Below are 24,475 nucleotides of genomic sequence, written 5' to 3' on the forward strand. Positions count from 1 at the left end.
ATATGGAGACTCAATTCTGCTTCCAGTTAGGGTTGACAACTTTCTACCCGCACAAAACTGAACCCCTTGCCCCGTCTCCTGCCCCGCCCCTTCTTCAAAGCCCCACCCACACTCACTCCCTCTGTCATTCGCTCTCCCCACACTCACTCTCTTGCTCATTTTCACCAGGCTGGCTCAAGGGACTGGGGTGCGGGAGTGGGTGATGGCTCTGGCTGGGGGTGCAACTCTGGGGTGGGGCCAGAAATGAGGGATTTGGGGTGCAGGAGAGAGCTCCAGGCTCAGGCTGAGAGGTTCAGAGTACAGGAGGGGGTTACGGGCTGGGGCAGGGGGTTGGAGTGCTGGGGGTGTGATGTCTCCAGCTGGGGGTGCAGGCCCTGGGGTGGGGATAAGAGGTTTGGGGTGCAGGAGGGTGCTCCGGGCAGGGACCGAGGGGTTTGGAGGGCAGGAGGGGGATCAGGGCTGAGGCAGAGGCATAGGTGGTCACGGTTCCCAGCCAATGGGTGCTGCAGAACCAGCACTTGGGGTGGGGGCAACGTACGGAGCCCCCGGCTGCACCTATGCGTGGGCGCAAGTTGAGGGACATGCCGCTGCTTCTGGGAGCTGAGCAAAGCCACGGCAGGTAGGGAAGCTGCCTTATCCCTGCTGCACCAACTGGACTTTTAACGGCCCACTCAGCGGTGCTGACTGGAGCCACCAGGGTCCCTTTTCAACCGGGCATTCTGGTCGAAAACTAGACACCTAGCAACCCTATTTCCAGTCCTAGAGAGAGTGGTCTTCCAGACAGGATTGGGAGTGAGCAAGCATTCCTACGTGATGTAGCACTAAACCTCAGCCACATTAAAATCGAGAGCCGTGATGCAAAGAGCCGTAATGGGAAAGGTGAAGAGGCTAGAGCAAACTCTAGAAAGCTAGTGTGCTCCTTGATAGGTAAGAGCCAGCTGAGGATTTGGCCCAATGATGATAAAAAGACGGTTACTTGCACCATAACTTTTGTTCTTTGAGATGTTTATTCCACTCAGGTGTGCACAGGTACTGCTAGGCAAAGTTCTCCGGGTTTGGTGTGCATGGCACATACATACCTCAGTGGAATACACGTCTTCAACCATTTGAAGAACCACCGTTTAGGATTATTTTAAATTCTTTGGATCAGGGACTCTGTGTGTGTGTGTGTGTGTGTGTGTGTGTGTGTGTGTTTTTCTACAGGGCATAGTTCAACATGTCCCTAATACTCCTAAGCCCGGCCATACTGGGTCAGACCAAAGGTCTATCTAGCCATCCATACTGGGTTAGACCAAAGGTCCATCTTCTGACAGTGGCCAATGCCAGGTGCTCCAGAGGGAATGAACAGAACAGGTAATCCTCAAATGATCCATCCCCTGTTGCCCATTCCCAGCTTCTAGCAAACAGACTTTAAGTCCAGAAGGGACCATCATGATTGCAGGCCGAAGAACTTCACCCACCCACTCCTGTACTAAACCTCTAACTTCTGGCTGAGTTACTGACATCCTCAAATCTAGATTTAAAGACTTCAAGTTATAGAGAATCCCCCATTTACTCTAGTTCAAACCAGGAAGTGACATGTGCCCCATGTTGGAGCAAAAAACTTCCAAGATCGCTCTCAATCTGAGCTTCCCAACCTCAAATACTGATTGAGGCCTTTACGTCCTACCCTAATATAAGTATTTAAATCAAGATTGATGATGATGCAAGGAAGGAAAACTGTGCCCTAACCTTGCGGGAAAAGGAATGTGATGTCTGAAGTTGCCTCACACCATTTCACAATCTGCCACCACATCAGAAATGGGCAAAGTTAGATTAAAACCCAGTCTGCAGCGTAAAGCCTGTCCCTAGCTGTGGCAATGCTTGTATGCCTGGTTATGCCCATAAAGTGACTGAAACGGAACTGGAAATATACTGATTGGTGGAAGTGTGTGTGAGTGTGTATGTGTGTGCACGTGGAAACACGGGACTGACAGAGCACAGAGAAGGTGCTCTGTGTATGGTGGAGTTAAAGTGTGATCTGATGTAGATTAGTATTCATGCGTGACTGTTTACCTTTCATCTCTCCTTTCACGTTGGGGAGAGCTGCCATCTGGCTGTTTTCTGTGCCTTAGAATCTTGCTCAACCATCTCAAAGTCCAGCTGGTTTGTCGCTATCTAATCAGGGAAGTGGTTTATGTAGTCTGTTTCCCCATCCCATCCCACAATCCTCATCTCAGAAACACTGGCCTTTAATCAGTGTTATGAGAATTCTTCCGCAGTCCTGGCTCCACCTCAATCAGGGCAGCCTCCTGGCAAAACTGTCAGGGAGATAGACATGTGGGGTGGTCCTGCCTCTTGTCAGCAGGAGCACCAGCCGGCACTGTGGATTCCAGATCCCCTTCTCTACAGAGGGAATGGGCTTGCTGCACCATCCCTGCACAGTACACTCCTCTCTGCATTTGGCCAGTTCCACCAGCATGAGCAGAAGGGGAGAGGCCCTCAGCCTGGCCTCTAACCCACCTGCTTGTGGATTACTTACACCAAAGAGGCACTAGGAGGGACAGCAGCTGCCCCATGCCCTTCATGGAAGGCGCAAGGGTGAAGACTCATGGAGTCTGCACTGGGCCCAGACACAAAATGGCCCCCAGTGTTGCCAATACCCACTAATATGGACACAGAGTTTCCCATTAGCTGACACTCCCCTCCCACATGTATGCAGAGACTCCCCCCCCCAATCCCAGCTCTCTTCAACAACCGCCTACACACATACACCCGTCACAAACTTTGCCCTCTACATATACATCCCTGCACACAATCACAGGGCCCCTGTGCTCACACACACAATCATACACTGCACTGTCCCCCGCCCCAGTCCTTTTATCCCTTTACTGACAATCACAAAACACACCCTCTGATATGCCCACTATCACACATTCCCCTTTCCTCATATATGCCCAACTATACCCTCCCTATACACAACCACAAATTCTTCCCCACAAGCACAACCTCACACACATGTCCCTGACACACTCACACAGCATCAACATACACACGTGCCCTGCACATGGAAGGACGTAGGGGAGGAGGAGTGCCTTTGGGCTGAGGGGCAAGACACTGGACTGGGACTCAGGGTTCTGTTCCCTTCTCCACCACAGACCATCTGAGACCTTAGCCAAGTCACTTAGGGTACATTTACACTTGGAGCTGGAAGTGTAAATTCCAGCTCAAGGAGACATACCTGTGCTAGCTCTGGTCGAGCCAGCATGCTAAAAACAGTGTAGCTGCGGCAGCACAACCAGCAGGATGGGCTTGCCACCCCGAGTACATATCTAGCAGCTTGGCTGGGTACGTCTTTAGGGCAGCATGCCACTCACACTGCTGCAACTACGCTCTCTTTTTAGCATGTTAGCTCAATCAGAGCTAGGGGGGTATGTCTTCTCAAGCTGGAGATTACACCTCCAGCTCCGAGTGCAGACAGACCCTTAATCATCTTGCAACTCAGTTCCCCAGCTGTAAAATGGGATCAATATTTCTCTCTCTCAGGGGTTTTGGGAGGACAAAATCCATCAAGAGGCACTCACATGTTATGGGAGGAGGGCCAAATAAGTACTTAGGGTCTCTTTCCAAGCATTTTAAAAACCATTAGGAAAAACAATTCAAAATGATTAATAAAGAGAATCCACGTGAAATATATATTGTGTGTGGGCCTGATGTGAATAGAAAGACTCCTGCTGTGGGCTTTGGAGAAGGCACCAAATGAGCAATGCATTGCTTCAGAGACACTATCCAAATGGAGAGGTGGTAAGGAAGAAAAGTAACATGCTGACAAAATGATAAATCATTTCCCACACCAGATCATTTATTAACTGAGCATTATCACTTGGTTCTTTCTGACTCTCTTTTTTAAAGCCAAACAATTTGTAACCCCTTGCTGTGAGCTTTTCTTTTGCACTAACATGAACAACCAAGCACCAAAAATGGGGTGTTGTTCTGGATCCATACAATACAAAGATTAAAAAACAAAGAAGAAGAAAAAAAAAAAAAAGATACCCCACATCTGAAACATTCAACAGTTGAGGCAGCATAAACAGATAGTCACCTTTCCCTCTATGTGCCCAGGCACTTAGTGGAATAAATTCACAATGACCCCCAAATTCTACAACCTGACAAAGAACAACACTACTGAGAAGGTATTTGTGTGTGGCTCTCTGAGAGGGAGACACGGGGAAGCCATACCAGCTGCACTCAATCTGGGAACAGGTTTCAGCATCTGTCCTGAGGGATGCTGGTGACTGCTGTGTGGAACCTTTGGAATTTTCATCAGGTGAAAATAAAATGTAGTGTTTTGTCAGCTCTTAAGAGTCCATGCCCTTGTGAAAACTACAGTGATCTTCTAAAAGAATCCCAGCTGATCTAGCAAGAGATGACGTTCAGGTGCTTGAGCAAGCATTGTTCTGTGCTCTAGTGACACCCTGTGACTGCCTGCCTGCCTGCCTGCCTATCTCCTGTGTGCTGAGCACTTTACAGGTCAGTTGCTCCTCATGGCCTGAAAATGAACTGTGTGAAACTTACTTCTTCCAGGGCTTGTGCAAATATTCTCTTTGGTTTTGGTCCACATGGGTTCACACACAGACACACATCTACCCTTACTAATCCTAGTTTTACCATGAGTTCCAGGCTCTGACAAACGAAAGAAAGAAAACTGCAAGTGGAACTCTTTCTGCCCCCAAACTGTTTCACTCGGTTCATTCTGAAGCCAGGAAAATTTGCGATTTGCACACAGTTTCACCTGAATGCCTCTCAAAACTGGGTGGGGGGTCTCCTCATATAGTGCCTGGTCCAAAGCACCCTAAAGTCAATAAAAAAGACTTTCCTTGACTGCAGTGGGCTGTAGATCAGGACCATGGGATACAAACCCTTTCAAAGGCACTTTTGAATTTCTAACAAATCCCCAGGATCTTATTTCTCATGTGGTTTTGGTTTTCAGTGCACACAGCAGTTCTGCTAGAAAACAGCCAACTCTTGGAAACCATCCAAACTCCCCACCAGTTGGACCAGAAGATTAGTTATTTAACATGTCTATTTAGGAGTGGTCCATTCAATATGACACGTTACTGAAGCTTGCTCATCTGACCGTGCCCAGCTATTCATGGTAGGAGCAGTGAACTGTGTCTTCTGCAGCTGTCATCTATATCTAACTGCAAGTTGAGGCAAGATAAGTGCACTGACACACCATGCTGCTGCAATTGTTCCTTTGCCTTTCCTGTAAATAACATGATGTCAAAGCATGATCATCCTGGATCATCCATTGGGCTGCCCAAGGCAAACTGGAGCTTCTTGATGTTGCAGGTAGAATCCATGGAAAATCAGGATAGGTGGCAACCCATCTAGGGCCAGTTTTAAGGGCTTGCACTCAATAAAGTTAATGAGTGAACTCCTGGTGATACAGGATCAGGGCCTAAATGGGGAATCTGCTCTTCCTCACCTATGAGAGGTAGCTGTATGTGCAATCTCAAAGGTTTTTCTGATGTAAGGCTGTGCGGGTGTGTGAGAGTATGTGCGTGGGCCAGCGAATCCAAGCCACATACGGCGAGCAGGCGGTTGTTTGGGGAAGCTGAAGCAAAGGGGAAGAACATGGACTTTGTGTTTCAGATCATAGAAGATTAGGGTTGGAAGAGACCTCAGGAGGTCATCCCGTCAACCCCCTGCTCAAAGCAGGACCAACACCAACTAAATCATCCCAGCCAGGGCTTTGTCAAGCCGGACCTTAAAAACTCTAAGGACGGAGATTCCACCACCTCCCTAGGCAACCTATTCGAATGCTTCACCACCCTCCTAGTGAAACGGTGTTTCCTAATATCCAACCGAGACCTCCCCCACTGCAATTTGAGACCATTGCTCCTTGTTCTGTCATCTGCCATCACAGAACAGCCAAGCTCCATCCTCTTTGGAACTCCCCTTCCGGTAGTTGAAGGCTGCTATCAAATGCCCCCTCACTCTTCTCTTCTGCAGACTAAACAAGCCCAGTTCCCTCATCCTCTCCTTGTAAGTCATGTGCCCCAGCCCCCTTATCATTTTCCTTGCCCTCCGCTGGACTCTCTCCAATTTGTCCACATCCTTTCTGTAGTGGGGGCCCCAAAACTGGACGTAATATTCCAGATGTGGCCTCATCAGTGCCGAACAGAGGGGAATGATCACTTCCCTCGATCTGCTGGCAATGCTCCTCTGCTCCAAGATGAAAGGAGAGCTGTGGGGGAAGAGGTGTGTTACCCACAAAGGAGAAGACCCGGAGGTGCTGAAGCAGCATGAAACATGTTCCCAGAACCATGTGCAGAATCTGGGGTAAGGGGCTCATTATATGCATCATGCCTCTTGTAAAGGTCTCTTCATGTTTTTATTTGAGGAGATGAACAGATCGTCAGGGTAAGACGTGGAGAAGGTTGGGGGAAACTGGGGCTATTCTCCAGCTCCATTCTTCCTCCTAGGTCAGCTTGTGCCTGATGCACTTACCCTGGCTAGCATTTCCAGTGCCTTGAGACTGGGATATATGTGACTGCAGGAGTGGCATTGACTAGTATGGAAGGAATTGAGACAAGGCCATTGTAGGTGAGGAAGGACGAGTGTGTGTGGGTGGGTGGGGTGGTGGTCGGGGGGGTTTGGATGGGGCAGCTAAAAAGACAAAGGAGATCTCAAACATCAGCTGATATAGTCAAACCGTCTTGGGACTGCGATACTAGAAACTGGTTTGTTGGACACTGCTGTAGGAGGCACGTTCATGTGCAAATGGCCAGAATATATGTGTGTGTGTGTGTGTGTGTGTGTGTGTATTGGGGGGTCTCCCCCCCAAAAAATGACTAAGGATAGTAGCAAACCCTCCCCTTCCCTGAAAACCTCCACCCTCTTTTCACTTCATTATAAAATAATGTATCTACAGGTTTAAGTAAATTTTTTTTAAAGTTCCTTTCCCTCCACTAGGTGGCGCTGGTAGTTCTGAGCACAGTTGCAACTGGCATGATATCTGAAGTCACACCTGATATGTCTGTCCACAGACAAGGCTTCCTTGGCTCCTCCCAGCCTTTCCATAAAGGCATTTCTCGGTGGGTCACAATAGCTTAGGGCTGTCATTTGGCCTGAGGCTGGAAAACATCCCCACGTGCATGATCAGATTGGGCTCCACCACATAAGCCCTCTCACCCTTGGTGCGCAACAGCGAGTAGAGTGCAATGTCCTTGGCAAAGCCCCGACGGCAGTGCAGCTCCTGAAGGTAACCTAAGACACGGCGGGCGGAAGGGGCAGAGAACAGCATGGCAGGCGTGCAACACTCAGTGGCTGGCACCACGTTGTAGAGTGCAGGAGCCAGCCGGCGCAGCTCCAGCAGGTAGTGGCGCCCCACCAGCTCTGCTAGTGCCATGCTGTACAAGGCAAAAAACAGGACAATGGGCCAGGTAAGGCTTGGGCAGCCAGACACCCAGGAGTACATAAAGCTCAGCAGAGGGCCCAGAAACATGCCCAGGCCAAGCCACTCCAGGATCCTCATGGGCTCCGGGTTGATATAGCGCTGAAGCCGCTCGGGATGGTACAGCTTCAGGTAGAGGGCATCTTTGAGGTGTGGCTTTGAGAGCCGTGCCAACAGCAGGTGCTGCAGGACAGGGAATATCTCCTCTTCGGGAACAGCATCGTCTTCCACCAGAAGGACATACTCTGGACTGTAGGCCAATAGCGACTGCTCCAGGCAGAAGGCATAGTCCCGCTTCTCCTTCTCAAACTGGTTCACAGAGGCATTGGGGTCCTCCCAGTTTTTGTAGCGGCTGACCATTGCAAAGAAGGTACCCAACAGCCTGGCATCCTGGTGGCTGCCCGGGTCCTGCTCCACGTTACAGAGAAAGACCTGGTGGCTCCGGCAGTGAGGACCACACTGCTGGAGGAGGCGGTGGAAGCGGGAAGCCACCTGCAGGACGTAGTGGAACTCGTTCCGCCTCTGCACAGTGATGATGGTGACAAGCAGCCAAGGTCTGAGGGCCTTGTCGCCTGAGATCTCCGAGGAGTTAGGAGTCCGCAGGTTCTCGAAGTAACGGAGGGCGGCCTGGCCATCCTCCTTGTTCTGCTCCAGGAACTCCTGGCTCATGGGGTTCAGATGCCAGCGGCGTAAGTAAAAATAGGAGTGGAGGAGCCGGTGGCAAATCAAGGGAGCCAACATGCCAAACGTCACCACAGTTAAGGTAAGGAGCTGAGTAATGGGACTGGAAAAACGGCACCACTTCCCATAGAGCCGCAGTCCTTGGAGGAGCATGGCTGCTGGATACAGGGTGTGGCCTCCCTGTGCTCATGCCCCAATTCATTCACTCCTCTGCTTCTGCTCTGAGTAGCAAGCCATCAGTGGTGCAACATGAGTGAGGCCCAACCAATGCAGCCAACCTACAGGGAAAGAAGAAAACATTTAAAAATATGCACAAATCCACCAGTATCAAAGGAAAAACTTCCAGACCTAACATTCTGGTGAGAGCAAAAATTTGTGACGAGCTCATGGGGAAATGAATGCCATGCCATGGAAGCAGCAATGGGAAAAGGCCCCTGGGCATCATGCTCCGTGGGTCCCGTACTGGGACAGCATAAGAAATAATAGGATGACTTATGAAGGAGCCCAGGGGTCCATCCTGAGTCGCTGAGTTCATTGGGGCTACTACATCACACACAATTGTCAGAGAGTCCCATGAGATAGCTGGGGACTCTGATCTTGTTAGTAGCATTATTATGATGATACCGATATTATGATAACTGAGATTGGGACCCTACTGTATTGGGTGATGTACATACACCTGTGTCTGTCTCAAAGAGCTTGCAATCTAAGTAGACAACTCAGACTCAGTGGAAGAATGCATTATTAACCCTATTGTCTAGATGAGGAATTGAGGCACAGAGAAATTACACAACTTGGTCAAGGTCACACAGTGAGTGTGTGGCAGAGCCAAGATCTAAACCCAAATCTCCAGAGTCCCAGTCCAGTGCCATATCCAGAAGACCATCCTTCCAGTCTAGAGAGAGACATGTACTTCTCTTCTGTAGCTCGCAATTTTACAAGTACATATGCCTGTTTATTCTTTGCTTCTCTGAGGTGCTGTGAGACTTAATACGTTTGTGGAGTCTGATGGCAGTAAATGAATGTCTGAGCCAGGCTCAGGCACATAACCATGAATCCTCCCTCTCCTTCTATTAAATAAAGCAATTCCGATCCTTTTCTCCCAGGTTGCTCCCTCTTTCTGGACCACGTTAAAGAGGCAGATCAAGCCTCTCAAGCTGTGTCTACATTACAGACCTTATAGCTGCACAGCTGTACCGCTGCAGCTCGCCAGTGTAAGGTCTCCCATGGAGCCGCTCAACACGGGTGGGAGAGAGCTCTCCCATTGGCATAATTAAACCACCCCAATGGGTGGTGGCAGCTATGTCAGCAGGAGAGCAACTCCTGCCAATATAGTGCTGTGTACACCGGCACTTTTGTTGGCGAAACTTATGTCTGTCAGGGGGTATTTTTTCACACCCGGACCGGCAAAAGTTTTACTGACAAAAGTGCGAGGATAGACAAAGACTCAGTATATTCAGGAGCAACTGGATGTATCTTCTGAATGAGCAGTTAACTCAGATTCAGAATTAAGAGTTAATTAAACATTTGAAGGCAAAGCTGAACCAATCAATCCCCTCTAACTTCCTAAAAATTAGTCTTTGCCATGTCCATCTACTCTACCCCACTCTTCTGGGCTGCCACTAGCCCACTCCTAACAGTCTCAATGCACCTGGTTTACACAGTTAATGTAACCTTTGGGTGGGCTATAGTTCATTTCATTACCCTTCTCCAGTGCCTAAAAATACCCAACTCCCATAGGAAAGTAGCTGGAGACCCAGAATCTCTAAGGATTTTCAGCAAGGATTGCACAGCATCAACCTCCCCACATTCAAGTCCCTAAAGGAACTAAAGAAATGAATTTAATTAAATAACTTTATAAAATCTTATGATAAAGAAACAAATAATAATCTAATTTTTACAGCATAACATGCCTCTTTTACAATCCACAGATATTACCTTCATTTATACATAAACTTAAATAAAGAAAACAAATTAAAATCTGAACAGTTCAGTCCCCACAGAAACACAGTGAGAAGAAACTGAAAGTTCCCCAAAGCTTAGGTTTAGTTCACCTAAATCTCCGAGTCTTTGATCACCAAATCTATACAGTCTGCTGAGTCTAAAACAACATCTTCCCTCCCCTGGCTTGTAGGAATCTTCAGCTGGAATCCAGGCAGACTCTTCCTCTGCTGAAATCACTGCTAGCCAGTCAGCTGACTGATTCATCAACCGCTCAGTTACGTGTATAGATTTAAAGAAAACCCAGTTACAAGAAAATGCAAAACTGAGAGTAGTAAAACAGAAGTGACTCTTTCCCCATTACTACATTTAAAGAAAAATTGGTGAATCGCACTTGTTGAGACAATGTAACTGGACCAGTTTGGCTAAAATCAAAACATTCAAAGCGTACAGTACAATTAAAACGGAAGTTGTTATTTTTTCCTCCCAATTTCCCCTTGCTATAATTAGCATCGCCCAGGCTTCCCTGTTAGAAGGTAATAATATCACTAACCTGCAAAATGGTTGAGTTAGGGACAACAGCCTGTCCTGCTCCTGGGCTCAGCTTCTCCCAACTCACACAGGGCACATGTTGGCCCTTTGTAAAGCAGCTGCCCTGACTGCTGGCCTCATGGTGTCTGACCCCAGCAACAGGGAACCTATTGGAGCAGACTCAACACTACTGTCCACAACCAATTCCAGAAGCTTCTGGCTGTGGAGTGCTTAATCAGCCTAGCAACAGTGACCCAGACACAACTCATTCCTACATCCCACAATGGGTCTCTTAAAGAGACATCTCCCTATTAGGCACAAAGGTTACATTAGCACAGGGGTCGGCAACCTGCGGCACGCGTGCCAATTTTTACTGGCACCCTGCTGCCAGCTGGGGTCCCAGCCGCTGGCCCCGCTCAGCCCGCTGCCAGCCTGGGTCCTGAGCGGGGCCGGCGGCCGGGATCCCGGCTGGCAGGAGCCAGCGGGTGAGCCACTGCCGGTCTGGGGTTCTGTCTGCCACCCAACTCAGCCCACTGACAGTCTGGGGTTCCGGTCGCTGGGCCCTTGCCAGCAGGGGTCCAGGCCGTCGGCCCTGCTCAGCCTGCTGCCGGCCTGGGATACTAGCCGCCGGCCCCGCTCACCTCGCTGCTGGTCTGGGGTTCCAGCCGCCTGGCCCCCTGCCAGCCGGGGTCCGAGCCTCCGGCCCTGCTCAGCCCTCCTGCCGGCTTGGGGTACCGGCAGCCAGCCCAGGGCTCTGCAGCCCTTATCAAAAATTACACTACAGTTATCTTAAAAACTTTGTCTATTATAGTAATCATTAACAAAAAGTATAATGTTAATAAATACATAGGTTTGATGAAACAAAGTAGTTGTACTTATGTACCTGTGCTTAATTTGTGTTTGATGATTTACCTTCTAAAAAAATCGTGCATGTCTCACACCCCAGAAAAATCTTGCATGCACCCCTGGTTAAGAACCACTGCACTAAACTGATAAGATTTGCATTTTAATTTAATTTTAAATGAAGCTTCTTAAACATTTTAAAAACCTTGTTTACTTTACATAGAACAATAGTTTAGTTATGTAATATAGACTTATAGAGAGAGACCCTCTAAAAACATTAAAATGTATTACCGGCACACAAAACCTTAAATTAGAGTGAATAAATGAAGACTCGGTGACAAACTTCTGAAGGTTGCCGACTCCTGCATTAGCACATGTAGCTGCTCAGTGGGTGGCAGTAATTTTCCTAATTGCCCTTTTGACACTTCTTTATACTTTTCTTCTCTGTCCTTTAACTAGCTTTTCTTCTCCCATACTCTTCTCTTTGACTCTGCATTTTTCCTGCTTCATGAAATTTGAGTCATGGGGACTGTGACCATTGAACTGAAGAATGGAATACGGGTGCATGGAACAATCACAGGAGTGTATGTCAGTATGAATATGCATCTTAAAGCTGTGAAAATGACACTGAAGAACAGAGAGCCTGTACAGTTGGAGACATTGAGTATTCAAGGAAATAACATTCGATACTTCATTCTGCCAGACGGTTTACCTCTGGATAACTTGCTAGTGGATGTTGAACCAAAAGTCCTGTTAGCCTAACTCTCCATAGCACAGCTCTCTCCTCCAGTCGAGGACTTCCTGCTGGGGCTGCTGCACTGTTTGCTATCTCCTCCTCTCACCAATTGTTAAATCTCTGTTGCCCTCCCAGGCCTACTTCTGTTACTCACATTCTTGCCATGTGATGTAACTAACATTCTGCTTGAGGCTTGATGCTGGGGGCTCTTTTGCACCCTCCCATTAATTAGTGTTGTTCCCTCATTTGCTCAGGCCCACTTTGTGATGCTAGAGGAGCATTGGTTTCATGGTGATCTAGCTCTCCATCACAGACAGGCTGCAGTTTCCGTACACATTGATCTTCCTCTTTCCTCCTGGGGATGGGCACCAGAATCTTGGAGACTGAATGACTTTGCCCAAGAAGCGTCAGTGCCCTGTGAGCAGCAGAAGGTGCTAGCTTAATTTTGATGGAGACAGGGCTTGGTAGCACTTGCCCATCCCAGAAGAGAGTGGGGTTGGAGGTGAGGATGCTGTCTGGCAGAAAGTGTGGCAGATCAGTCAGTTACTATAGGGATGGGTCAGTCATTATTGAGCACACAATGGGCCTAATTCTGGGGCCATGTTGTGACTCCAGCCAGCACTGTAGTCACGGGATTTGCAGTGTTTACTGTGAAGATGGTTACTTCCTGCAGCATGAACAGCACTTTGACATTCTTAGATGAAAGGCCTTATATTGGTATAAGTGCAATGTATGATGGATTTATCCCACCTCTGTTTGTTTTCTCTGGCTTTGTTTCAGACCATGCTCCCTCTCGCTGTAAGACAGTAAAGAACTCCTGGCTAGACAATGACATTACAGTACTGTGTCACTCCATAACTTGTGACAGTGCATGGACCATGAGACGGACCTGCAGGGACTCCGGCTGATTTCTTCATTGGCGGTTCTTCCCTTCTCGGATAATCAGGTATTGTTTTATGTATAACCTATGGTGTTGAATGTATGAGCTTTACAAGGGTGTTAGAGCAGAGAGTTGTACTGCTGTTCTGCATATGGGCCCAGGGTCCTCAGGGCATGAGGACCTGAAGGCCTAAGGACGCTATGGATTTGAGGTCCACTTCGGAAGCTATCTTGGACTAATTTGGTGAATGTACTGCCCCTGCTCCTCAATTTGTCAGGCGCAGTGGTGAAGGGAGCTCTTGCATGAAGGGCTGGATGCTGCAAAGCCTCACCTGCACAAGTATATGGGTGTTGGCCCATTGATATCAGCAGGGCTGCTTGTGTCTGTAAGGCCCTGCAAGATCAGCCCCCGTGTCTGCGAGTGTGGAGCACAATCAATGGTGGCATTAACATTCTCACAGTAGAAGAAGGAAATCACGTTCCCTCCACCGAACAAACTGGAAGCCAGCGCTGGAGGAGCTGTGGGCCTGCAGCAAGCTGTTCTGGCTCTGTAGTTTTCAGAAACACATATTTGGGTGCTAGGAAATCCCTGTCTGAGAAGGTCCCTCCCACCAAAGATGATCATTATCTGAGCGTGGCATGTCTGAGGCAGGGAAGAGCAGGAAGTGGATGCCACCTGTTCTTCACATACCCTTCAGGAGAGGCATCTTTGAACTACTTGGGAGAGAGAGGAATGTGGGACTGGCTGCCAGCAAAACAGACACTTGGATGGAACACAGTTTGGTGAATCAGAGGTGCCTTTGCATAGGGTGTCACTGTCTGGGATCCATGCTATACACAAAAAGAAAAGGAGTACTGGTGGCACCTTAGAGACTAACAAATTTATTAGAGCATAAGCTTTCGTGAGCATCGGAAATGCATCCGATGAAGTGAGCTGTAGCTCACGAAAGCTTATGCTCTAATAAATTTGTTAGTCTCTAAGGTGCCACCAGTACTCCTTTTCTTTTTGCGAATACAGACTAACACGGCTGCTACTCTGAAACCTATGCTATACACACACAGCCAGTCATCAGGGTGCCATCCCCAGATCGCTGTGCCTGCAGGTCACCGCAGAGATGCTTGCTTTCTCCTGGCCTGGAAAGTTGTGTTGTGGCTCCATCTACTGACTTCCTGTTCACAAAGGAGGAGGAGAAGGGTCACCAAGACATAAACTGGTAAAGGAGGAAGGGAATCACCACAGCTTGTGAGACTGGAGTGCAGCCTGATGGGAGCAGAGAGGCTGTTTCCTAGGTATGTAGAGGTGTGGGGGGGAACTCAAGTCAAAGGGGCCAAGAGAACTAGACTGGCCCTATCATCTATATAATGGCCTGCCAAAGGCTAGCAGGCCCTTTAAGGAAAGTCAGCCTTAGTCTTACCTGTTACTTAGCAGTTTACCTCCCCCACCCCCCAAGCAGATCCTAATCTGGTGGCTTAATTACCAGTAGTGATCCCAGCTGGGAAAGAGTCAGAGAGGACTTCATAGAGGCAAAACTTTGTCAGAAAGAGGAAATCTAGGACCTCTAAGAGGAGCAATGGAAGTGCCAGCTCTCTGGGAAGAGCCTGGTGAAGGCAGTGTAGAGAGAACCACAGGGAGCAAGTTAAACTCCTGTGGGGGGCCTTGGAAATAGAGTGTCTAAGAAGCAGGGAGGTCCCTGGTAGAAGTTGCCAGAGTGCCCAGGAAGGGGAGGGAGTGGGGAAAAAAGCCTAGGAGGTAATGCTGAGTCAAAGGAACAAAGAAATAACTCTGCAGTGCCCAGCAAGAGTGAAAAGCAGAGAACTTCCACACAGCTTGAGAGGGACAGAAGGAGCTCTGTTTGGCTGTTGGTGTGGATTTTTTAGCTGGAAGGAGATAGAACTGCAAAGAGATGACCTGGCTGCAAGGCTAGGCTATGAAAGATGGAGAGAAATAAGCCATTGCAGGGCCAAAGAAGTGGTCAACTGGTATGCTAGAGATGAAGGACACCCCCCCCCCACACACACAATGCCAAACACTGATGCCAGGGGGCACTATAGTGGTGAGTGGAACTGCTTAAATGGACAGATCCCAAAGTTCAGGGTTGTTGGAGTCAGCACTTTTTAGAGACTGGTTCTGGTCCCACTCAGGCATTAACCTGGATGTAGACTCTCATTTCAGGCTCTTTTCTACTTATTAGGATGCTTCATATTTTGGCATTACCCCCATTTTTCAAATGTGTTGTCAATGTTCTTACTGAAATACTCTTTTTACAGTTCTCTAAGTAATCTCCATTAAGATTTTAGTGATATTCATGGTGGACTTTAAAGGCATTTTCAGTAAAATAATTATCCATGGCATGACTGGATCTTGTAAATTTTTTAAACCCTCCGCCACATATAATGGCTAATGGTTTTGTTGTAACAGCGTAAATGCTTTCAACTGTTATTACTTTTATACACACTTCTGTAAAACTTTGTATCAGTTTCAGCTTATGATAGATTTCTTGTCTGAACACTTAGCTGAAAAATATAACTTGACCTCACTTGCTTTTTTAGGGACCATCAGCCCCATGACTCAACATCCTTCCAGAGATGTGGCACTGTGTACAAATCAAATCCCCCTCACCTATTTTTTGTATCCTCATTTAGTCTGGACTACATTGTACCACTCAAGCACAGCCTGAAGTCAGGGAGGAGTAAAGCTTCTGTACTGCCCCAAGGGTAGCACTGGAAGCATTGTAGCTCAGAAACACTGTGCCTAGCAGGACTGCAGTAGTGCTGCGGGGTGGAGGAAGGAAAAAATATGCAGCACCCCTCTTCAGGATAGAGCACATTCTCCTCTGTATTGGTGTGGAGAGGTGGACAGCCTGCTCCGTGGGGAGCCTACATATGGTTACCACAACAGAGGGATTCCTTAGTTCCCATTACATGCTCATGTAAAACAAGGCCACAATCTAGTCATTTAACATTCAATGGCACCTTGGGTAATCCCACTCTGCCACCCTAAAATCTGTTCATTGGAAAAGCTATTCTTCCATTCCCCTCCTACCATAACAAAACCTGTTCTCCAAAGTCACTACTTTACAGCTCCACCTGAAAGTGAGCTCTCTTTGTGAACCATATTGTTGATCCTTTTCGACCCAAGCAGCTAGCCAAAGTTTGGGGCCCTGGGCATGTTCCAGGAAGGAGAAGAAATTGGTGACAGATTGGTATTTCTCCGATGCAGTTTTGTTTATTTACACAGAATGTACAGAGTCCTGTGTCTCTGAACACAGTAGGAATCAAATAGTAAGAAACAGCTTCTTTTGCAACAGAACCAAGAACAATCTTCTCCGCCTGTGCTCCTGACCCAAAAACCTGTCTTCATGCTTCTTCCAGGGTCAGACACTGTGCTTTCAGCTGCTCTTCTGTTTGTCTCTCCTAGTTTATTTTCTCTTCTGCCTACACACATGCCTACATGCAAACCTCCTCAAAACAATATTCAGCAAAAGCTCCTGAGTGGGTTCACATACAGTAAAACCTCAGAGTTACACACACCTTGGGAATAGAGGTTGTTTGTAACTCTGAACAAAACATTATGGTGGTTCGTTCAAAAGTTTACAACAGAACATTGTCTTAATATAGCTTTGAAACTTTACTATGCAGAAGAAAACCATCTTAATTTAAATGAAACAAGTACAGATAGTTTGTCAAATCTTCTTTTTTTAACCTCCCCCTCCCTTTTTTTTTTTTTTTTTTAAGTTTACATTTAACATAGTACTGTACTGTATTTGGTTTTTGTTTTGTTGTTTTTGGGGGGGAGGGAGTGTCCTTGCTGCTGCTGCTGCCCAAATGAGGTGCGTGGCTGACCAGTCAGTTCATAACTCTGAGGTTCTACTGTACTCCTTTTGTCTTAGGTGAGTGCTTTCCCTTACTGTTATGTTAATTGAAGGCTATGTTCACACCTATCAAACTTCCTGAGGTTTTAACTCTACCTGTAACAATTTTTCACCCAGCTCATAATATGTAGACCCTCAGGATAGAAGGTGTTATGGAAATATCAGCTGTTATGATCACAGAGGTGTGCAGCAATGTGTGGTTGTGTCTAAGGGCAGGGCCAGCTCTAGGATATTTGCTGCCTCAAGCAAAAAAAAAATGTTGGCCGCCCCCGCTTTTTTTCGTGCCCCCTCCAGCTCCACCCCAGCTCCGCCTCTTCCCAACCCCATCCCCAATTCCCTGGCCCCGTCTCCTCCCCTGGGCTTGCCGCATTCCCTCCCCCCCCCCCCCCCCGCAACACCCCGCCCTTGCTCACTTCTGCTCCACCTGTGCCCCTGAACACGCCGCTCTGCTTCTCCCCCCTCCCTCTCAGGCGAGGGAGAGGCAGCACGTTCAGGGGAGCAGGCGGAGCGAGGTGAGCAAGGGTGGGGGGAGCGCAGGAAGTAATGGGGGGGTAGAGGAACCATTCCCCGCTCCAGCTCTCCTCCGCTCTACCCCCGCCGCCTCCCCTGAGCGCCACCGCTCGGCTTCTCCCCCCTCCCTCCCAGGCTTGCTGCACCAAACAGCTGTTTCGTGCCCAGCAAGCCTGGAAGGGAGCGGAAAGAAGCAGAGCGGCGGCTGCAGCGCGCTCAGGGGAGCAGGTGGAGGCGGAGCGGAGGCGAGCTGGGGTGCCGGGGGCCCATTTCTAGTGGAGGCATGGCTGGTGCCAGAATGCCGCCCCTAGAAATGTGCCGCCCCAAGCACCTGCTTGTTTTGCTGGTGCCTAGAGTTGGCCCTGCTAATGGGAAAGTCTGACTTGTGCCCTGCTCCTGCAATTACACCCATGTGAGCAGAATTTTGCATCTACACCAAGCCCCCAGGCATCACGGGAGGTTCAAGGTCCACCTACATGGGATTCAATTGCAGACTCAGGGCCTAGCAGCCCTAACTACTAACCCACTTTGCCAGAGACAGATGAGTTCTGGCTATGGGGGGATATTTTTAGTGTGGTGATTTAAGCAGAAGTCAGGTAGTTAAAACCCACTAAAATGTAAAGAACTTTTAGAGGAGAACAGTTGCGATAAACAGGGTCTGCAAGGACCCTGCTGGCAGATCAGCTTAAACGCATAAGAAAAAATAGAGAATTCCCTTTGTTCTCACTTCCACATCATGTACCATTTCACACCATCAGCTAGGTGTATTACAGGGGTTTCAAGTTCTGCTTAAGCCTCAGGTCCCAAGCATTGCTAGAGACAAGATACTGGACTAGGATGGGCTACTGGTCTGACCTAGTATGGCAACTCCTTCCCTAAATTCTGATGGGCTGGAGATTAGTTTGGAGAGATCATTTTCAGGCCAGATTTTCTGAAGAGCTCAGCACCCAATTGCTCCCACTGACAGCAATGGGATCTGTTGGGTGCTGAGCACTCATGAAAAATCTGGTCATTTAATTTAGATGCCTAAGTGACAACTGAGCTATTAGAACAAATTAGGCCTTCATTGCAAAACTCTACGTACATATATAAGAACTAAAATGTTTCAGAGTAGCAGCTGTGTTAGTCTGTATTTGCAAAAAAGAAAAGGAGTACTTGTGGCACCTTAAAGACTAACAAATTTATTTGAGCATAAGGATGTATCCGATGAAGTGAGCTGTAGCTCACGAAAGCTTATGCTCAAATAAATTTGTTAGTCTCTAAGGTGCCACAAGTACTCCTTTTTTTTTTTTTTTTTTTTTAAAGAACTAAAATATCTCTGAGGCAGCAGCACTCTCTCTTAGCTAGAGACTGGTCACTTAAATGTGGCCTGTGAATGACCACTACCAGCTAGACGCTGCTCTCTGTCCCTCATAATCCACTTCAACCAGTCTTGAAAATGGTTGTCATGCTGATATAGACAAACCTAAAGCTTGACTGACCCCTGCTAGAGTTAGCAATTGACCAGGCTGGCTTATGGCAGGTGTTGAACTTGTTTGGCTTTGTCTGCAACAGTGAGACAGTCATTTTCCATACCAGTCAGAAAGGGACGTGTTTTGTCCAAGCTGGCTTTGGTTCTTAGCCTAGCCAAGTGCATAGAGATTGACAGAGAAGAATTAAACCTTGTTTACCTCTGTTTGAACAGGCTTACTGAAAGAATACTGAAAAAGGAAGGTGAAACCAGAGTCAAGCTGTTAAATAAGTGAGTAAATGGGTGTAGTTGCCAGAGGTTACCCTTACAATATGCCCTGAGTAAACTATGCCATCTCAGGAGCAGACCAACCACCAAACTATGACTCAGTCATAGTGCCTTTCCTGTTGCTGCCTTTGCTTCAGAGGTGAAGTTAATCTGCTTTGCTCTTGGCCAAAAAGCTCTTCTGTGCTGGTTTAGCTCTGCTGATTAGCACATTGGAGGAAGTGGGGTTCTCACTTCCTGTCCTGGAGGGGTGGGGCTCCAGCTCTGTGTCATTTACTCTGCACTACAGGAATTTCAGACCTACAGGTGACTTCCTCTCCCTGGTGTTATCATTTGTATGATGTAGCAACTAGAGGCTCCATCTGAGATTTGAGCCCCCTTGACTAGGCACTGTACATAAATATAGGAAGAGACAAGCCCTGCCCTGAAGAGCGTCCTGCCTAAATAGACAAAACCTGACAGACAAAAGGTAGGAGGGGAATCAGAAGGGTGTAGAGGGGAAGTGACTTGTTGTCTAGGATCACACAAGGTCAGGAGCTGTTCCTACCACCCCGCACCCCAGGCATTTAACACTCATTACTAGGAAAACCTCTGCATTAGCCACAACTCCCCATTCCCCTGTGGGGGACAAAACACAGGGGAATGGGGTCCTTGCTGTGTCACTCAGGAAATGCTGTATCTTTATTGCCTCTCAGTTGTCTAAAAACAGCCTCAGGCACATACTTCCTTGTGATCAAAGGCCATTGCAGCTAGGTCTGAAAGTTTCCAGCCCACACAATAAAAATATGAATCAGAGGATCCAGATTCCAGCCAGTGTTCAGAGGCAAACATTAGTCTATTTTTGAACAACACAGTTGGAAATCTTAAGCGGCATCAGACAATTGTCTTTGTATTCAACTCGGAAGGATTCAGATCTCTGGGCAGCCTTTTCCCCTACGTAGCATCCCCACCACCCAGCAAGATGCGACAGCAAACCCCCTGCTAGTGGCTCTAGGGCAGAGGACTGATCTATGTAGGCCCATCCTTACAGCTGGTAAGGGAGGGTGAAGGGGAAGAATAGAGCAGCTGGGAAGTAGGCTACGTGCACACTCGTATTTTGCAAAAAGAAAAGGAGGACTTGTGGCACCTTGGAGACTAACACATTTATTAGAGCATAAGCCTTCGTGAGCTACAGCTCACTTCATCGGATCCATACCCTGAAACTCCTATTTTGCGCACCCCTCCTGGGCGCAGGCTCTGACTAGCGGTAAAGGGGATCAGCTCGTTCCCCCGTCCCCCCAGCGAATGCCAGCTGAGGGGTTGAAGCGCTGTGCATTTAGGGCAGTTCAGAAGTTGGGCATGAAGCCATCTTCCCAGCGACTTGACAGAGAGCCATCCCCAGCAGGGCCGGCTCTAGGATTTTTGCCGCCCCCGCTTTTTTTCCGTGCCCCCCCCCCACCCCTTCCCTAAATCCCCGGCCCCACCTCTTCCACTGGGCGTGTTGCATTCCCTCCCCCCGCATTGTTTCCTGCGGCTCCCCGCAGCAACCCCCTGCCCTAGCTCACCTCGGCTCCGCCTGCTCCCCTGAACCCGCGGCCGCTCCGCATCTCCGCCCTCCCCCCGCCCGGGAGAGGCGGCGCGCTCAGGGGAGCAGCGGAAGCAAGGGCGGGGCGGGGGGGGGGGAAGAGGAACCGCTCCCCGCCCCAGCTCGCCTTCAGCTCCACCCCCGCAGCGGGCCGCCCCTCGGCTTCTCCCCTCCCTCCCAGGCTGGCCCCGGGGGGCGGGCGGGGGCACATTTCCAGCGGGGGGCATGGCCGCCTCTAGAAATGTGCCGCCCCGAGCACCTGCTCGTTTCGCTGGGCCTAGAGCCGGCCCTGATCCCAGTAGTTCCGGTTACAAATACCCCCCCCCCCCCCAGTAAGGCGATACACTGTTCTACCGTACAATCAATAAAAAGGAGGACTTGTGGCACCTTAGAGACTAACAAAGGTGCCACCAGTACTCCTTTTCTTTTTGCGAATATAGACTAACACGGCTGCTACTCTGAAACCGTACAATCAATGTGGCTGCAAACTCCCTGTGCAACAACTTGTGAACATCTCATACTTCAGCCCTCGTTTTCCCCAGAAAGAAAAGGAGGACTTGTGGCACCTTAGAGACGAACAAATTTATTAGAGCATAAGCTTTCGTGAGCTACAGCCCACTTCATCGGATGCATTTGGTGGAAAAAACAGGGGAGATTTATATACCCATGCATCCGATGAAGTGAGCTGTAGCTCACGAAAGCTTATGCTCCAATAAATTTGTTCGTCTCTAAGGTGCCACAGGTACTCCTTTTCTTTTTGCGAATACAGACTAACACGGCTGCTACTCTGAAACCTGTTTTCCCCAGGGCTTTCTTCTCCTGGAGGGTGGCCGGGTAAGTTGGCGTGTGATCGCTTGGGGTTAACGGCAGTTACCTCGCTGACGGTGGCCAAAGAAGAGGGAGCGTCAGCTGAGCCCATTCTCGCCCTCACCCCTTCCCAGTCTCTCCCAAGGCAACGGAGCCACAGCTGTTCTTTTGATGCCAACGGGCCGAAAGCTCCTTGCAGGGACGTTGTTCTAGGAAATCCGGGCTACGTTCACTCGGACTGACTTAAGGAATCGTTTTGGGAAGCGGTCATTTGCTTCCTTACACTAGCGCTTCATTACATTTTCCTCCAGAAGGCTTGTTCTTCCATGCCCTGACCACTATCCATTTCCCCGGCTCTGCACCACTCCTGGCCACCAAGCTTTAGCAAGCACAAAACATCCATCTTGTCCCTGCTGGCGTTCCCATAGTGCCTGTTTCCCTGCCCCAGGGATCAGAAAGCACTGCAGTTCGTTCCCACAACGACAGGCCCTCTCTTTGCCTTAACTCAAGGGAAACGGCTCTGTGCAGCCATTCAGTTTCCGCCTCCCCCTTTCCCCCCAACCCTCCGCTAGTATCTCCCCCACAGGAACTGTACAGCTGGCTGGAGCTAAATACAATGTTTTTGGACTAGATAGTGCCTTTTGGACTAGATAGTGCCTCATCTGAGGATCTCAAAGGGCCATTGATTTAAGCAGCCTCCTGGCACCCCTGTATAAAAAAACCAACAAAAATCAAACTCACCATAGCAGCAAAAGCCATAATGGAAAAACAGCACAGAAGCTGGGCTGGAAAATACAGTAGGAAGGAGTTACCGGTTTTCCTGTCTGGAGTCTTGCCCAGCATGTAGAGAAGGATAGAGCTGGTAATCCTGAAAACCTTTTTATAGACCCTGGGCGTCTCCCCTTTCCTTTCCAATGTTCCCTAACAGCACAATCTTCCACCCTCCAGGCTTCTTGCCTTTGCTCTCCATTTTATCTTGTTGCTCGCTTCTCGCATGCCGGTTTCCCTCCTCCTTCTCTCTCTCAGGCCAGGAGGATGGGATTAAACAGGCACTTAAAACCAAACAGGTGACACACAAACCACAGAGAGAGGGGAAAGAGAAAGAAGAGGTGTGAAAGAATGAGAGGAAAAATAACTAGCACAAATGTTAACAAAGCCAAGGACTGAGCTCCTGTTGCAGCCAGACTCCCGGATTTCTGCTGTGGTCCATTAACATTCCAGTAGGACGAATGAAATGTTAACCCCTTCACTGTTGGAGACAGCTGCAATTCCCTGTTCTGGCTGGTAATCCAATCAGTTTACCCCCAGTTTGACCTTTTCCTACTCTGGACAGGATTTCATGTACATTAATCATTCCCTGGCTATGTTTAAAAGCTCCTTACTCCATCTGAACCTTTATGACATAACCCAGTTGCTCTTCTGCCATGTACTGTGATACCACTATATTCTCCAGAATAAAGGTCTTTCTTGATTTATGCAGTGTTGTTGTGGCTGTGTCAGTTTGAGGATATTAGGAAGACTGTGTGGGTGAGGTAAAATCTTTATTGGACTAACTTCTGTTGGTGAGAGACAAGATTTAGGCCTGGTCTACACTACAGAGTTTTATTGATGTAAGTTACGCCAATGTACAGTTGTAATTAAACTGTGGGGGTGGGGGGTATAGGAGAGAGAGAAAGAGAACTACTGTATGTGTTGAGGGGAGAGTGAATGTAGTGTAGACAAGGCCTTAGAGCCGTGGTTTTCAAACCATGGGTCGTGACCCACACAGATGCTCAGATACCCCAGTACCGGGCATGATAAAAATACTAGAATAGACCAGAGGGGCAGGACTCTGGGGCGCGTCTTCACTGGCAATGTGAAAGCATGGCTTGTGTCGTCATGGCACAGCACTGGGAGACAGCTCTCCCAGCACTCTTAAAAAACCCCCACCTCCACGAGGGGCGTAGTTCCCAGAGCTGGGAGCACGGCTCCTGGCACTGTATACACGGGCTCTTTACAGCGCTGAAACTTGCTGCGCTCAGGGAGGTGTTTTTTTTAATACCCCCGAGCAAGAAAGTTGCAGTGTTGTAAAGTGCCAGTGTAGACAAGCCCTAGATAAGAGTAACTAATGCCGGAAGCTGAGTTGAACATTCCTTAAAGTTCCCACTAGTGTATCTTGAGAAACTCTTTTCTCAGGCATACCATTTTTGGGAGCAGAGGTGTAGGGTTCTCCTTGAACAACTGTCAGTAAATCAATATAACGATCATCTTTCTTCCTCTTGAATGATTGGGGGAAGCTATCAAGTGATGACTGTGCTGTCACCATGATTCACATATAGTGTTGCACTGGAAGTTGTATCTTGGAGGGTGTTGTCAGCTAGTGGAATGACTCAGCTTGGAGAACTCAACCAGTGGCAGTCTGCAAAGTCTTTCCCATAAGGGTTATTGTGTATGGTCAAGATTTTCATAACTGAGTTGTGATTTAGGGGTGCCTCAGTTTGGGGGGGGCAACCTGACATACCTTCAAGAGGCCTGGTCTTCAGGAACTGCTTAGCCCCCACCCGAAGAATATCATCCTTTAGTGTCTCAAGTTGGACATCCAAACACTGAGGTGGCTCAGAATCACTAGCCCTTTGAAAACCTGTGCCAATAATAAGACAATAAAACAAGTTATCATAAGAACAGAAACAGGAAAAATCCTCCCCAACTAGGCACTGAAACCAACCCTGTGATTCCCGGCTGAGAAGCCTGTTAGGCTATAGGTTTCAGAGTAGCAGCCGTGTTAGTCTGTATTCACAAAAAGAAAAGGAGTACTTGTGGCACCTTAGAGACTAACAAATTTATTAGAGCATAAGCTTTCGTGAGCTGCATCCGATGAAGTGAGCTGTAGCTCACGAAAGCTTATGCTCTAATAAATTTGTTAGTCTCTAAGGTGCCACAAGTACTCCTTTTCTTTTTG

General features: G+C 48.4%; 1 protein-coding gene and 1 long non-coding RNA gene across 8 annotated transcripts in view; one reads left to right on the plus strand and one right to left on the minus strand.

Annotated features, from left to right (window-relative positions):
* The window catches only part of LOC119855970, a 72,197-nt gene that overhangs the window by 18,220 nt on the left and 29,502 nt on the right, over window positions 1-24,475 (plus strand). Inside the window, exon 3 of the long non-coding RNA XR_006281724.1 lies at window positions 12,951-13,116. This is a non-coding gene — a long non-coding RNA (uncharacterized LOC119855970). The remainder of the gene's footprint in view (window positions 1-12,950; window positions 13,117-24,475) is intronic.
* Window positions 3,889-22,773, minus strand: PGAP4 (post-GPI attachment to proteins GalNAc transferase 4). 7 transcript variants are annotated; one of them, XM_043515270.1, is made up of 3 exons: window positions 22,279-22,773; window positions 18,913-19,053; window positions 3,889-8,397 (listed from the first exon to the last, which is right to left on the minus strand). In XM_043515270.1, the coding sequence occupies exon 3, from the start codon at window positions 8,270-8,272 to the stop codon at window positions 7,085-7,087; it is 1,188 nt and encodes a 395-aa protein (XP_043371205.1). In that variant the 5' UTR covers window positions 8,273-8,397; window positions 18,913-19,053; window positions 22,279-22,773; the 3' UTR covers window positions 3,889-7,084. The 7 variants fall into 7 exon arrangements, with proteins under 7 accessions (XP_043371205.1, XP_043371207.1, XP_043371206.1 ...); XM_043515272.1 differs by lacking the exon at window positions 22,279-22,773 and adding an exon at window positions 21,605-22,078; XM_043515271.1 differs by lacking the exon at window positions 22,279-22,773 and adding an exon at window positions 20,711-20,803.

This window comes from Dermochelys coriacea, chromosome 5, assembly GCF_009764565.3.
Source record: "Dermochelys coriacea isolate rDerCor1 chromosome 5, rDerCor1.pri.v4, whole genome shotgun sequence".
Classification (NCBI taxonomy): Eukaryota; Metazoa; Chordata; order Testudines; family Dermochelyidae; genus Dermochelys; species Dermochelys coriacea.